General features: G+C 45.9%; 1 protein-coding gene across 1 annotated transcript in view; it reads right to left on the bottom strand.

The window, feature by feature from the left end:
* Positions 1 to 2,227: 2,227 nt before the first annotated feature.
* CIZ1 (CDKN1A interacting zinc finger protein 1) overlaps positions 2,228 to 14,833 on the bottom strand; it is a 41,085-nt gene continuing 28,479 nt past the window's right edge. Inside the window, exons 12-15 of the mRNA XM_056860178.1 lie at positions 14,037 to 14,216; positions 11,503 to 11,572; positions 7,398 to 7,519; positions 2,228 to 2,779 (exon numbers count right to left, since the gene is read on the bottom strand). Coding sequence (XP_056716156.1) covers positions 2,228 to 2,779; positions 7,398 to 7,519; positions 11,503 to 11,572; positions 14,037 to 14,216 — 924 coding nt within the window. The remainder of the gene's footprint in view (positions 2,780 to 7,397; positions 7,520 to 11,502; positions 11,573 to 14,036; positions 14,217 to 14,833) is intronic.

Raw genomic sequence — 14,833 nt, 5'->3', positions numbered from 1 at the left:
AGACGGGTAGCTCTAGTTTTGTATGGAACAAGTCTGGTTGAGAAAACTATTTTCTGCAAAAGTGTATCTTAAACTTTTATCATCTGGAATATACATCAAATCAGAGGCAGCTTTTTTATGGGATGGGGTTTTAAAAGGGTGGGGTGATATGGAGGGTAGATATGACAGCATAGGGGCTGGTTGTGATTTCCTATAAACTTCATTGGATGGTTTTGTATGATGTTAGTTGGAATTGCTGTTACTGAATAACAGTAAAAGACTCCATGCAATTTCAGATGATTAAAACATGCTAATTGTGGTTTGATCGAAGTCTTTCCTGGCAGGCTTACTTAGTAACCAATGTGCAACACTTTCAAAATATTCAGAGCAAGGGAAGCACATGATTTATCTCCCAACTGCCCGCTGATTTATCTGATGAGCAGTGCCACCTTTCCTAAGAAGTCCATTAAATTCAGCGAGCTACAAGCAAATCACCCTGACCGGGACGACCCAAGCTAGTCTGATCTCGTCAGATTTCAGAAGGTAAGCAGGGTCGGCCCTGGTTAGTATTTGGATGGGAGACCTCCAAGGAGTTCCAGGGTCATGCTGCGGAGGCGGGCCATGGCAAACGTCTCTTGCCTTGAAAACCCTTTGGGGTCACCATAAGTCAGCCATGACCTGATGGCAAAAAAAAAAAGTGAACCAGCTTCACTTTTATCTCATCTGCTTTTTTTCCTCAACACTGTCCCTGTGATCTACCATGGTGTTGTGAATTTGCAAAATCAGGAGTTGCACACTCCATACCCCTTCATAGTGAAATCATAACTAATGTGTTATTTTTGAGGGTATGTTCTAGGAACACAAATAGTTCTGCGTTGTTTGTAAGAAAGTCCAGCAAGTGTGAAGTCATCTAGCATGACGGTGTAATCTCCTTTCTTCTTCAGGCCTGACATCACAGGATCAGCCCCTGCTTAATTAGTAATCCTACAGGCATGGTTTAATTTTTTGATGTTGTGTAGAGGAAAATCAACATGGTTGATCTTAACTTTAATAATCTTGCGATAGCTCTCAGAATCAACTACAAACTCTACTCAGATATAAATCTAACGGTCTTCAATTAGGGAGAGTTAACTATACACCCTTTTGTGTTGCTTTTGGCGAGTTACATAATTTATTACTGCTGGCATGCTCTTGGCCATGTATGTACTGATTGGGCATAGAAATGAGCATTTCTCTGACCATTCCTTGTAACAGCTCCAAAAGGAAGTCTCTAACTCTTACACACTTGATTTTTTTGATTTTTTTTTACCACAAAGCGGCCATGGCTGTCTGTGATCTGTTATGGATGAACCCATTCTCAGTGGACTGATAAGCTTGTGATTTGTCTTGGTCTTGAAACAGCAGAGGCCTACTGACAGTCAAAAGATGAGTAACTTTTCAAAGTTCCCGATGGAGTTTAGTAAATTTAAATGATCGTGAATAGGTCTTGCCAGAAGTCCTGTCATAACAAGATCAGTTTTAATGCAGCATGCTTCATGAGCAGTGAACACATCTCTAGCTGTTATTGTGAAAAAATGTGGTCTTCAATATGTGTATATTACTGAATCGATCACTATCGGTGCGCAAGATTCCAAGTTCACCAGAACTGTTCTTCAGGCTGGATGTCCCCCCCCCCCAAAAAAAAAATTCAAAGGGTTTTGGGATGGGAGAATGCTTCAGGACATGGTCTTAAGTACTACTAACACCACGTAGTACTACTATTCCCCCTTCCCCAAACCCTTTCTAAACATTTCTTTTGGTAACATCCAACCTGAGGAAGAGTTCTGGTGAGCTCAAAAGAACACTGATGTGGGTTATTAGGTTGGTCCTAATAAAAGGGCTTCTGTCACACTTGAAAATGCTGGAAACACAAGTTACTTCAGCAGTTCAACCAGAAGCAGGTTGAGCAGAGAGAGAGAGATCAGTTCCCGGATAATTTAAATCAGCTAAGGGAGCACAGTTTCCCTGAACTCTGTCTGTTTCACAGGAATTAAGAACTGAATTGAAGCACACATTTAAGAGAAGAGAATCCTGTATGAAGCATATGAAAGCCATTGATTTTCTTCCTTTTAATTTTTTTTAGAATAAAAACTGCAGTAAAATCATAGCATACCTTTCTCTAAAAGTAGAAGACTTGAAGATGGGGGAAAAATAAATCTTTCTTCAAAAATCTACACAAAAGGGGAGAAACTCTCCTATTAAGGCTACTTTATCTGGCCCTACGCCGAGCAGAACGCCTACGTCCGGCCGAGGCCTCCCCTTTGGCCAGGGAGGAAGGGTCAGCTCCCTCCAGTAGGTCTCTGCCAGCCAGCGCCTCATTTGCTGCGGGGTCTCCTTCGTCTACTGCGGCTCTGCCCGGGCTTCTCTCTCGGATGCTTTCGCCGCTCAGCTCGTTCTTCCATGCACACAGTCCCACCGGTTCCCCCACCACCACCACAGCATCTCCAAGCAGTGAGTGGTCGCTCAGGGCGGAGAAATCATTTTCGTCATCCTCCCCGTCCTCTATGAGCAGGGCTCCGCCTGCATCGTCAGTCTGAAGGGCCGCCGAGCTGTCCCTCGGAGTCAAGGAGAGGTCCTCCTCTCCCAGAGGTTTGTAAGCTTCTTTGCTGGCTGCCATTAATGCCACTGCCTCTTTTCCCACCTCTGCTCTCTCCATCCTGGCTGTGGGAGGAGTTTGGTGGTCCTCAGCCAGCCCCTCCCGAGGACCTGAAGTGGCCTCTGTGAGCGTGGCAGTGGCCTGCAGCCTGGTGGCTTTGTACCGCTGCAAATGGGGAAAAACCAGAATGTGGGGTTACTGTTAACTTGGAAGAGAAACAACACTGCTGACCTATAAGAGGTTGTGAGCCAGCAAGCAGCTGGTGATAATCTTTCGCTTCGTCCTATGACAGTTCAATGGCAGTTTTCTGCATTACCGAACCTCAGTAGGTTGATGGTTTTTCTAACTAGCAATGCTGTGGAGACCTGGAAAAGCTGGTGCCAGTCAAATCAGACAATATGATGTTTCTTGAGAATATTGGCTTTTATTAAACATGAGTTTCCAGTCCTAAGGGCCGTGCTGATTTGATTGAAAGAGTATGACCAATGCCTACTGAAGTCTCAGGAGCTCACAGGGTAACTAAGATTTTTTGCAATTAGGAGCTGTGTTTAAATGTCCCCGGTCATGCCATAATTAGTAGAATTGCAGTATAAAACAGGCAACCTGGACCCAGTCGGCATACTATATACACCTTGCAGAATTCAGGTGTCTTCAGCACAGAATTTAGGATTGCCCAAATCCAGAATTTTTATTTGCATAAGACCATGAACACACAGTTTCTTCTTGTTTGTTTGCTTCTTGTAACTCCTCCAACATTACCCATGGTATATTACCAATTTCCCACCAGATTCAATGCTGGAAGAAATGCTTCTACAATATTTTTTTTAAAATGGACCTGGCAGACAATTTAAGTTTTGTCGAAGGGGACTGCAAATTCTACTTATTTTCAACGACAATGCAGTGGGAGTTTTCTGCATCTAGTAGTAATGTGATCATGGTTTAACTAGATGTTTCCACTAGTACACCTTTCCAAATAGTATCCCAGGGTGCACTTGGGCTCTCCATAGAGAAGACTGACACGCTTGCCAGTGTAGCTACATCCATAGGCAAGTCAAGCTGTTTTTTGTGGTACCCTCCTAATGTAGAAGTTAAACAGATGGGTATATAGATAAAAGGAGGGTTGCTCTTCCTACTTGCCCCCAAAGGAGGGACAATGCAGATTGTTCCAGGCCAGTAAGTTTTAAAGAACAGAATCTTATGAAGCCCTCTAGTTTCTTATACCAGGTAGTATCATTAGAAGAGGTCACTTAAGCCAAGCAAAGTCCCCTAGCAGAGATCAACTCGCAGCTCAAGTAGAGGGCAAAAAAGACCTCAACAAAGATCATGTGGGTACAAGTCTACACCTGCACTGTAACAGTTATCTTGGCTGAAGAGGTAAGACTCTCTGTTAAGCAGCTTGTCTCTTTGGCAGTAGGAATTGCTTGCAGCAGAATCAGGAAGCAAAGCTCTGGCTACACGCATTATTCTCTCCCCTCCCGCAGCGAGCCATTTTAGAATTTATACCACACCTTATCTAATGGGGGGGCTTACATTAAGTGCAGATGAAAATGTAAAATAAGCAGTTTTTTAAAAGTCTCTTCTTAGGCTCCTGGCCAGTAGCAGCACCGACTCTTTTGTAGCAAGAGCCACAGTTGCTGCACTGGCTTCTGCTGCGCCTCTGGACTGCATCTGCAAGTATTGGCTGTAGCAGGAGTCTGCAAACTGTGGCTCTTCCAATGAAGGAAATGAAATCTTTCAGTTAAGGTCTAAGGCTAGGTGGGGTGCCAGAATATGCAGCATGGGGATGGGAATGGCAGGTGTAGATTTTCATGGGACTCAAGATGCTTTGAGGTGCCAGTGATCCAAGTGCAAACCGTGCAAGCATTGATGCCAGTGCACTGACACCATCATTCAGGTTAGTTCTGTGGAACCTCACGTGCATCACTCCCTAAGAAACAACTTTATGGATTACTAACTGACATGTCAAATACTAGTCTTGCTAATTTGTACCGTTTCAGTTATCCACATGGGCTCTCTTATGCTGGCTGTTTGCTGATCTCGTCCTCTGAATTTTGGCATAATTTGGCTCTTTCATTGTCAAAGGCTGCTGACCCCCTGAGCTGCTGTACATATTCTGGACTAGTTCAAAGCTGCAATTTCCAAATTGCTGGGATTTTGCTTCCCGCCAGTCATCTAGATGCCACACTACTTTTTAAAAACAGTCTCAGTGCTTTATTGGACCCCCGCCCCCAACTGTCAAAAACGTAGACTGCAAATTCCTTAGAGTATCTTTTGAATTTATTTTATTCTGTAAAGTGTCACGGCATTGAGGGTAACATATATATACGTTAAACAACCAACAGCAGTACAGGTTTGATATGAATGGAGCCCTGGAGAGATAAAAGGCACCCCAAAAGCTTCACCCCCTCTCTCATAATAACAGAACGTGGGGTCATCTGCTGAAGCTGGAGGGTGAGAGATTCACAACACATAAAAGGAAGCATTTCTTCACATGACGCATAGATAACTGTGGAACTCCCTGCCCCAGAATGTGAGGATGGCTGCTGATTTGGAAGGCTTTCAGAGGGGAGTGGACATGTTCAAGGAGGAGAGGGCTATCCATGGCTACTAGTCATGCTGCATACCTATTCTCTCCAGGATCAGAGGAGCAGGCCGAATATATTAGGTGCTGTGAAACACAGGCAGAACAATGCTGCTGCAGTTGTCTTGTTTGTGGGCTTCCTAGAGGCACCTGGTTGGCCACTGTATGAACAGACTGCTGGACTTGATGGGCCTTGGACGGATCCAGCAGGGCTTCTTATGTTCTTACCCTGCTGGTCTCCCCCACCCCCCGCTTCAATTGTAACAGGCTAATCCAGTATATACATTTATATGTTAAATTTCAGCATCACTAGTCATCAGGTTGGCGGATTTAACACTGTCTTGTCTGGATCTTGTGCGAGAGCAAATGTCGCATCCCATGTGCAAGCAGGTTAATGCACATAAAGAACAGCTGAGGAGCTAAGGAGGACTAGCTCCTGACAAATGATAGCAGTCAGCCTCTGGAGAATGTGTGTGTGGGTAAAGGGCTGTCAAGTCATAGCTGGCTTACAGCAACCCAGTAGGGTTTTCAAGGCATGAGACTTAACATAGGTCGTTGGCCATTGCCTGCCTCCGCATAGTGACCCTGGACTTCCTTAGTGGTCTCCCATCTAAGCACTAACCAGGGCTGACCATGCTTAGCTTCTGAGATTGGACAAGATCAGGCCATCCAGGTCAGGGTCTCTGGAGAACAGGAATGCCTAATTTCTAACAGAGAGGCTAGGACTGAACCCTCCCTGGAAGTCACAGCCTGAAAAAACCACAGTTTATCAATGGCAAGAAAATAGGAAATCTGTTCATGCTCAGAAATATTGTGAGTACCTTCAAGAGTTCCACAGTTTAACCCTAGTTTTTTTTTAAGACTCAAAAGAGAAGTTAGCTCAACTCAATGGCAGGCCTCTAAGCCCTGAGGACGTCCAACTATTTTCACGTCCACATGACCAGTTACTTTGTTTGAATAAGCACTTTCTATTAATTAGACCTTCCTGGTCGGAGGAAAGTGCCCTTTGGGCCAGCTGACCATTACAAGACACCAGCTTGCTTAGCCCCTTTGGTTCCCTTGCCCCCTGGACTAGTTAACCCGCAGGAAAAAGGGCAGAAGCTGTCCAAATCATGATGTTTAAGGCCAGCAGGGATGGAGCAGGTGCTTTGGAGGTGGAGTGTCACTGCAGAACAGGCAGGATCAGAACCGGGTGGGCCCCTCCTAGGAGAATGACACAGTTCTGAAAGATCTGCATTGTCCCTCCTTTGGGGGCAAGGAGGAAGAGCAGCCAAATCAGCAGCCAATCAGGAGACCCTCCCAGGAGAGCCAACGTGGTGTAGTGGTTAAAAACAGTGGTTTGGAGTGGTGGACTCTGATCTGGAGAACCGGATTCAATTCCCCACTCCTCCACACGAGCAGCGGAGGCTAATCTGGTGAACTGGATTTGCTTCTCCACTCCTACACATGAAGCCAGCTGGGTGACCTTGGGCTAGTCACACTCTCTCAGTCCCACCTCCTCACAGGGTGTCTGTTGTGGGGAGGGGAAGGTGATTGTAAGCCGGTTTGATTCTCCCTTAGTGGTAGAGAGAGTCGGCATACAAATCCAACTCCTCTTCTCCTTCTCCCTACACTGCTGGAAAAGGACCACTTCCTCTGGAAAGCCAGAGAAGAGAAGAAGCCTGTGATACCCTGCCTTCAACAATGCTGAACAGACTGGTGGAAGAGTAAGTGCTCCTGTAGTAGCAGATAGAGTGGTGGGCTTTGGACCATAAGCTGCAAAACCCCAGGCTAGATACCATCTCCACTTCTCTAACCTTGCTCTAACCCACATAACCAATCCTGAGCTTCTTGGAGGAAGGGAAGAACACGTGACAAATGCACAACAAAAGGAATGTATTTGCACCACACTGAAAGCATGTACGTGGTACAGAAGTAAGATGCAATTCCTCCCCAAGAGACTCAGCTAAACATTTGCTTTTAAACACAACCCTCTGAATGAATGGACAAGTTAGAAAGACTGAAGGACATTAGCCAGTAGGAAAACCAGCGATCTACCAGGAACTATTAAGGGAAGCACAAAGCGCATGTCAGCTGGAAGATGACAGACACAGAGGACAAATGGGAAGTGCTGTTATGTAGGCAGCCGACAGCTGAGGAGCCACCAAGGGGGCAGAGCAGACAGTCACAGGATGAGAAAAGCTAAAGGTGGAAGGGTCTAACCTGAAAGTTCTCAAAATGCATCAGGGACTTGCAGTGCGCGAGCCGGGCAGCCGAGTCGCTATGGAAGAATGCACGACACAACCTGCAGAGGAAACCTGCCACGGGGACCAGAAAATCCGGGCCTGTGAAACGAGGGAGGGGAAGGGAAGTCACAGATCACATTGAACGGAACCAAACTAAAAGTTAAGCTAAATAAAAATCTTACATAAACATAGTATGGGAGGGAGAAGGGTGTGTTGCGGGTAAGCTTAAAAAAATACAGGACAGTCATGCTTATGTTAAAGACGAGGAAAGTGTTATTTTTTTTAAAAAGTGTCTTGGTCAGTGTGCTACAGTCTAGCTGTGTGGGTGGGAAAAAACCATGCATCTATCTAGCAACTGGAACGAGGACGGTGCAAAGCAAACAGAAATAAATAATAAAAAGGAGATGTGGAAAAGTACAGAAGACGTGTGATCCAATGAAACGGGAGGCAGAGCCACAAAGAAGACGGCAGGTAAGCAAAACACGCACACGCACAGTATGAATCACTCTTCCATCTGCCTCTGAACAGAGAAAGGTGGGATGATACAAACAAGGCGGGGGGGGGGGAGGCCTGCAGTGGCGCTGACAGAAACCACAATAAAATGTGCTGCCTTTTCATTCTCCATTATGGCTTTTTTATTTAAAATGTTTAAAAGAGACAGCAGCAGAAATAAACTAGTATGGAGCAGGGGAGGGGGAACCACAGGACATCTTAATGAAGATGTGCTTTGTTTATGGGAACGGGAGAGACACCTCGAGCCTACATCTACTCAGACCAATGGTAACGGCAGCTCCTCCGAGCTCACAGAACTCCCTGGGGGTTGCGCACAATCACCAGATGCAGGATTCACCCACCCTCCTTTGCTGGCTGAAACAATCCGGACGGTGACAGATTAATGGCAAACGTAAAGGGCAGAACGGCCATTTGAGCCCGGTCACTTCATCCAGACAGTGACGTTTCCATGATTGGGAAGACCTTGGGCAAAGTGTCATAAGGAGGCAGACCCTTCCATGGGCCCACCTCCTCCAGACTGCTGATAGCAACCTCCCACCGACACCTAAAGGGAGAGAGAAATTTTGCCCCCTCACTCTCTGGCACTCCTGTGGCTGCTCGCTTGCTTGGAAAGGGCAAGCAAGGGGAAGCAAAACAGGGCTAGGAGGAACCTGGAGGGGCACCCCCGTTAGACAAAGCGTTCAACAACAGTGATCTCTGCAGCTGGTCCTGAATTTAAAACAACCACAACAAACTTCATACTTTTCATCCATATTTGGATTCCCCCCACCAGTGGCGCTACCAAATTTCAATCAAGATACAGTGAAACTCTCAGAGAAAAAGAAAATTGATGTACAGTCTCTCTCTCTAAGCTTTGCACGGAGCTGCCTTTATGTTATGCCAGATGTATTAGCATTCCGGACTGCCTTTGAGGGAGTCAAGCTGTGAAGCCAAACGGACTCTTGGCCCCTGGATTGGTACTCTGAGAAGTGACAGGCGCCCCTGAGAAAACAGTGTTGCACTTACCTGTAACTGTTATTTGTTGAGTGTCGTCTGTGCAGGCACGCATGGGCGCACACAGTCCCATGCGGGACTGCACTAAGAGACGCGACAATGAACAGAGGCATGGGCCATCTGGACAAAACATGGAGTTCTCACAAACCAATAGGTCAAGGGGTTGCAAACCTCATGCTTCCCTCTCCTCCCAGGGCAGTTAAATGCCTCAACAGGGGGCAGCGTTGTGTAGTGGTTAAGAACGGTGGTTTGGAGAGGTGGAGTCTGATCTGGAGAACCGGGTTTGATTCCCCTACTCCTCCACATGAGCAGTGGAGGCTAATCTGGTGAACTGGATTTATTTCCCCACACCTACACATGAAGCCAGCTGGGTGACCTTGGGCTAGTCACACTCTCTCAGCCCCACCTACCTCACAGGGTGTCTGTTGTGGGAAGGGGAAGGGAAGGTGATTGTAAGCCGGTTTGATTCTTCCTTAAGTGGCAGAGAAAGTTGGCATATAAAAAACCCCCAACAACAACAAAAATCCTACAGCCTCCAAGTAAGCCAGCTTCATACAGTACATGTGTTCATCTGAATTCGCACCTCTACATCAGGGTCTACAACCTTGGGTAGGTGGCTTTTGGAATTTTGAGAATAAAGGGTAGTAGGTGACACCACAAAATGGCTACCATAGATGGGGGTGGGGAGTGCCAGTGTAAAGATGTTGGGAGGTTCAGAGCCAAGCATCCTCCTGTGATGGGGACAGCTATTTCCTAATGGGCTCTCCCTACAAAGCCAAAAATGATTGTCCTTTTGGATTCTTCCAAAGCACCTCCTGCTGTAATGCGGTGGAGGCCAGCTATGACTACTGGCTCTTTGCTATTGGGAAGAGAAGCTTTGGTGGAAAAGGAGACGGGCCCCAACACATTGGTGGGTGCCACGTTGGGGGATTCCTGCTCTGTGTCAATCCAGGACTTTGTGTTTGTTGCAGGTGGCTTGTGGGACAAGTACTTGCTGGTGGGGTGTGCCATTCTGCATTCTACTTTGGGTTTCTGCCTCAAGTCCTACTGCTTTGCCATGCTCAGATCAAACAAGCCACACTGCCAGCAGATCTTCATTCAGGCAACAGGTGTAGTCAGGAGGGTGTAAAAATCTGGAGAGATACTCCGTTGGCTGGAGAGCCACTCAAATAAGGAAGTGTGAGGCCAGCAAGCTTGTTGCTGGCCCACCCTGCAGGGGTACCGGTCCGCATTTACCATTTTTTGGCCTTCTTTACACTTGGTGGACAGGATGGCACCACAACTAGATTTCATAGAATCATAGAGTTGGAAGGGACCACCAGGGTCATCTAGTCCAATCCCCTGCACAATGCAGGGAATTCACAACTACCTCCCACCCCACACACCCCCAGTGACCCCTACTCCATGCCCAGAAGAAGGTAGGTTTTTACATGCCAACTTTCTCTACCACTTAAGGGAGACTCAAACTGGCTTACAATCACATTCCCTTCCCCACAACAGACACCCTGTGAGGTAGGTGGGGCTGAGAGAGCTGTGACTTGGCCAAGGTCACCCAGCTGGCTTCATGTGCAGGAGTGGGGAAACAAATCCAGTTCACCAGATTAGCCTCCGCTGCTCCTGTGGAGGAGTGGGGAATCAAACCCGGTTCTCCAGATCAGACTCCACAACTCCAAACCACCACTCTTAACCACTACACCACACTGACTCTCAGTATAGAAAGGGAGCTTTAGGTCATGTAAGCAAAGGAGGTGGGGAGTGAAGATTGCAATGGGGAGGTTTGTATAGTTAGAAACAGGAAAGAATGTCTACAGGAAAAAGAGGATTGAGCTTTTAAAAAATTCGCATTAGTAATAATTTTAAAAGTGATGTAAACATTTGTTTCTCTCTTGATCCTCTATGCTTATTTCCACTCAGATCATGAGCCCTTTCAGGAGAGAACCCAACTATGTATTCCAAATGAAAATTCTTCCCTTCCCCAAAGCCCAGCTATAAACAGAAGCAAAGAGCGACCAGCCTTGCCTTGACAGTAACGACATACTCAGCAAGCCAGGTCTTCCCAGAGGACATTAAGAACTGGGGCAAGATTTTTTATTTTTGCTTTCACAGTTCCACCTCTCAAAAAGGATATAAAAATTATCTCCCTGGATGAGCCAAAAAAAAAAAAAAAATCCATAACGTCTAGACCTCTTTCCAACAGTTGCTAGTCAAAAGCCTCATACATCATGAAAGCAATAGACATCTCTGTAACCAGCAACTGCTGTTCAAAGGTACAATGCTCCTGAATATGAAGGTTCCATTGTTAAAAGGTTATCATAGGTAATAGCTGTTCTCCATAAATGTTCTGCCAAGTGAACCCTTGGTAGAAGTGGTAGCCGACCTCCCCACTTTTGCTATGTAGGGCCTGGGAAACTGTCATCTCTTTTTCAAGCACAGCCAGCCTACCTATTTTGGAACCAGTCAGAGATTGCTGGGATTCTGTTGCGATGGTAAAAGAAGGAAATAGGTGGATCAGGGTGAGGGGAGAAGAGACAACACCGGAACATACTTGCCAGATTCAGCTAGACTTGTTCGCTTACCATAGATGGTATCTGGACAGTACTTCTCATTTCCTTCAGTGTTGCCCAAAGACACCTCCTTTAGCCCAACCTGTGCAAGGGGTAGGACAAGAAAATTAGCCTCCACATTTTTGTCCTGGCATCGTAGCAGGTGTGGCCCTCAGTTGAAGAAAGTACTAGGTTTCACCTTGCCCCTTTCTCTATTGCCCTTTGGGAGTGGGGAAAGAGGTAGTGTAGAGGGCAGTAAGGAAAGGCCATGGATATTTTTAACCTACCTTGATTCCCTTCCCCTGTGGTGAATATATTTATTTACTGTTTTTATTGTTTATTTATTCAGAATATAATTAAAATTGTAATTCTTATTAATAGCAAAAGATTGCAAAGGATAAATCTGTCAAAAATAAACATACTTAAGTATATAGATGCATACAGTACATACAGCACGCACACTATTTCCTTGACTATGGTAGAGTCCTAAGCAATCTCTGCCTTATTTTGATTGCTAACCAAGCAAATCTAGCCATGCTAGCAGATAAGTTAACTCTTGTATCCGATAGGAGGAGCACTAGACATTTTCTCAGACATCTGGGGCAGTCCACTAATAATGATATCAGTGAGCCTGTGCGGATATGATCATATAATTCACCCTCAAATAGCACGTGTTCGGTGGTTTCAATCGCGTCCTGTTTGCATATGCATCTGTGTGCTTCTAATGGTCATTTATTATGTATCCCATCTAGAAGCGTGGAATGCAGGGCTTATGCCGAAGAAGCATAAAGGCTCTGGGGTATTCAGGATTTGTAATATCAGACAGACATGGCATAATAATATTCCTGTTAAGCAGCTCCTTTCTATAGAGAGGATTCAAAATCTTACTTAGATCATGTTGCCTCTCTACCTCAGCTACTCTGTTCTTAAGAAGGTCCTTTGTCTTTGTATTTCTGTTTTCACCATTGCCTACAGTGCAAGAGTTATCTCCAATGTAATGCACAACGCGAGGAAGAGATAAGGAAAAACAAGCACTCTTACACGTTACATAAAGAGAAATGGCCTCTGCAGGAGACAGTTGTGGGCAGGGAGATGGGAGCGATGCCAGTGTGGGGCGGATGCCTCTGCTGCCTTAACTCCCCTTGGATGCAGCAAGGCAGAATGGCCACAACAGGAGAAGCTATGGCTGAGTTCAGATGTCACCTTTAACGGTGGTTAGGACAAGAGGCCAAAACCTGGCCTGCTGTTGGGCTAACGCTCCCTTCCCATTTCTCTGTCCCTCTCTTCTCGCACCAGGAATCATGCTGAAATGCTAAGTCCAGTTACCCATGAAGTGTGCATGACACTCGGGATAACCAGAGTCACTTTTTGCTTGCTTACGTGTGGCATCTGAATGCAGTCTATGCCTAAATACCCCCTTGTGTGAGATACAGTAGTGCTTACGACAATGAAATCAACCCATGGTTCCCCATATAGTGCTTTCCCTTCCTTCCTCTATTATGGCTCAGGGGCACACTTTGCCTAGAGAAGGTCCCAGGTTCAATCCCTAGCATCTCCAGAAAAGAGTCACTGGAAGCAGATGTTGAAGAAGACCCCTCCTTGCCCAAGAGAGTGGAGAACCCTGACCAGTAAGAGCAAACAGTACTGAGCTAGGTGGACCGATGGGCCTCTGGAAATCAGCTTCACACACTTGTATCTGGTAAACACAAATATGCAGAGAAGCAACCCACACAATATGCATTCAAGAGACTGCCGCCCCTGGAGTCTGCAGTAAATTGTGGGACAGTACCTTTCTCCCTCTAACAAAAAGTGTACCACATCAAAACAGATTTGAAATAGATTCAAAACAGATAAAAGGAAGTATTTCTTCACACAACATGTATTTAATTGTGGAACTCCCTGCCCCAGGATGTCGTGATGGCTGCCAACTTGGAAGTGGACATGTTCATGGAGGATAGGGCTATCCATGGCTACTAGTCAAAATGGCTACTAGTCATAATGAAGACCTATCCCTCCAGGATCAGAGGAGCATGCCTATTGAATTAGGTGCTGTGGAACACAGGCAGCATAATGCTGCTGCAGTCGTCTTGTTTGTGGGCTTCCTAGAGGCACCTGTTTGGCCACTGAGCGAACACACTGCTGGACTGGATGGGCCTGGGTCTGATCCAGCATGGCCTTTCTTATGTCATACTTTACTATTATAATTAAGACACCAAAATGATGATACAAAGCTAAACTGAAAACAACACTAAAATAGAATACTGTTACAACCCAGCATGCTTTATTTATTTTATTTGCTGCCTTTCTCCCCAACGGAGACCCAGAGCAGCTTACATATTTCTCTTCTCCACTTCATCACAACAATCCTGTGAGGTAGGTTAGGCTGTAAAAGTGTGAGACCGGTCCAAGGTCACCCAGAAAACTTCCATGACAGAGGGCAGATTTGAAGCTGGGTCTCCCAGATCCCACCCTGACACTCTACCCATTACACCACACTGCCTTTCTGAGTATTCCAGCTCCTGTCGAGTCCTACGTCCAGCTGCAGCCATCTTACTGAAACCACGTACCTGCCTGCCGAGAGGATCTTCACCATCCAGCCTCCCCACCTCAGAGCCTTCCTCCCCTTCGGCTTCTTCCTCTTCCTCCTCATCGTCGTCGTCATCGTCCTCAAAACAGCCAACCGCATCTACCGTTATAAGCTCCTCGGAGTCCTCCGGCCCGCCCTGCTCCTTCTCTCCCAACCTCACCTGGCCGGACACAGCAAGAAAGGAGATCAGAGGAAGAGGATCGGCGATATAGTACAACAGGTACAAAACGAACTCCGTGTACTCTGCTGAAGAGTACACTTACCCGACCATTTTGGTGATTATTCCCTGCAGAAAACACTTTACCAGAGTTCATTTTGTACCTGTTGGACTATATTTATCTTCACCACTCCTGTGGTTGGGTTGGCGCATTTGCATTTTTCATTACTGGTACATTTGAGCCTTATATTGTCATTATGTATGTTTTTGCTCATATAGATTGCTAAGTTTTCATAGCCTGGTGTTGTTTTGTTCAGTTTTTGCTTCACTGTATACAACACTTGTTTTTCCTGTTTTATATATACTGTAATCAAATGACTGTGCGCCCAACTCCCGCATGTACTCACTGGGATTCTGGAGTGCTGACCCAAAGAGGTTCTTCCCCTTCCCCACCAGTGAAATACACCAGCTCACATATATGCTTCCTCCCTGGTAAAATAGATTCACCTTTGGGGTATTCCATCAGAAACAAACACAAATATTGTACCAGTAAGACACCTGCCATTCTCTTTTCCTTATATGAAGCATGCTTTAGAATTAACAGGAAGGTCTGGCAAAAC

This window comes from Euleptes europaea, chromosome 14, assembly GCF_029931775.1.
Source record: "Euleptes europaea isolate rEulEur1 chromosome 14, rEulEur1.hap1, whole genome shotgun sequence".
Lineage (NCBI taxonomy): Eukaryota > Metazoa > Chordata > Lepidosauria > Squamata > Sphaerodactylidae > Euleptes > Euleptes europaea.
The sequence above is the reverse complement of the archived record's forward strand: the minus strand, read 5'-3'. Positions and strand labels throughout refer to the sequence as shown.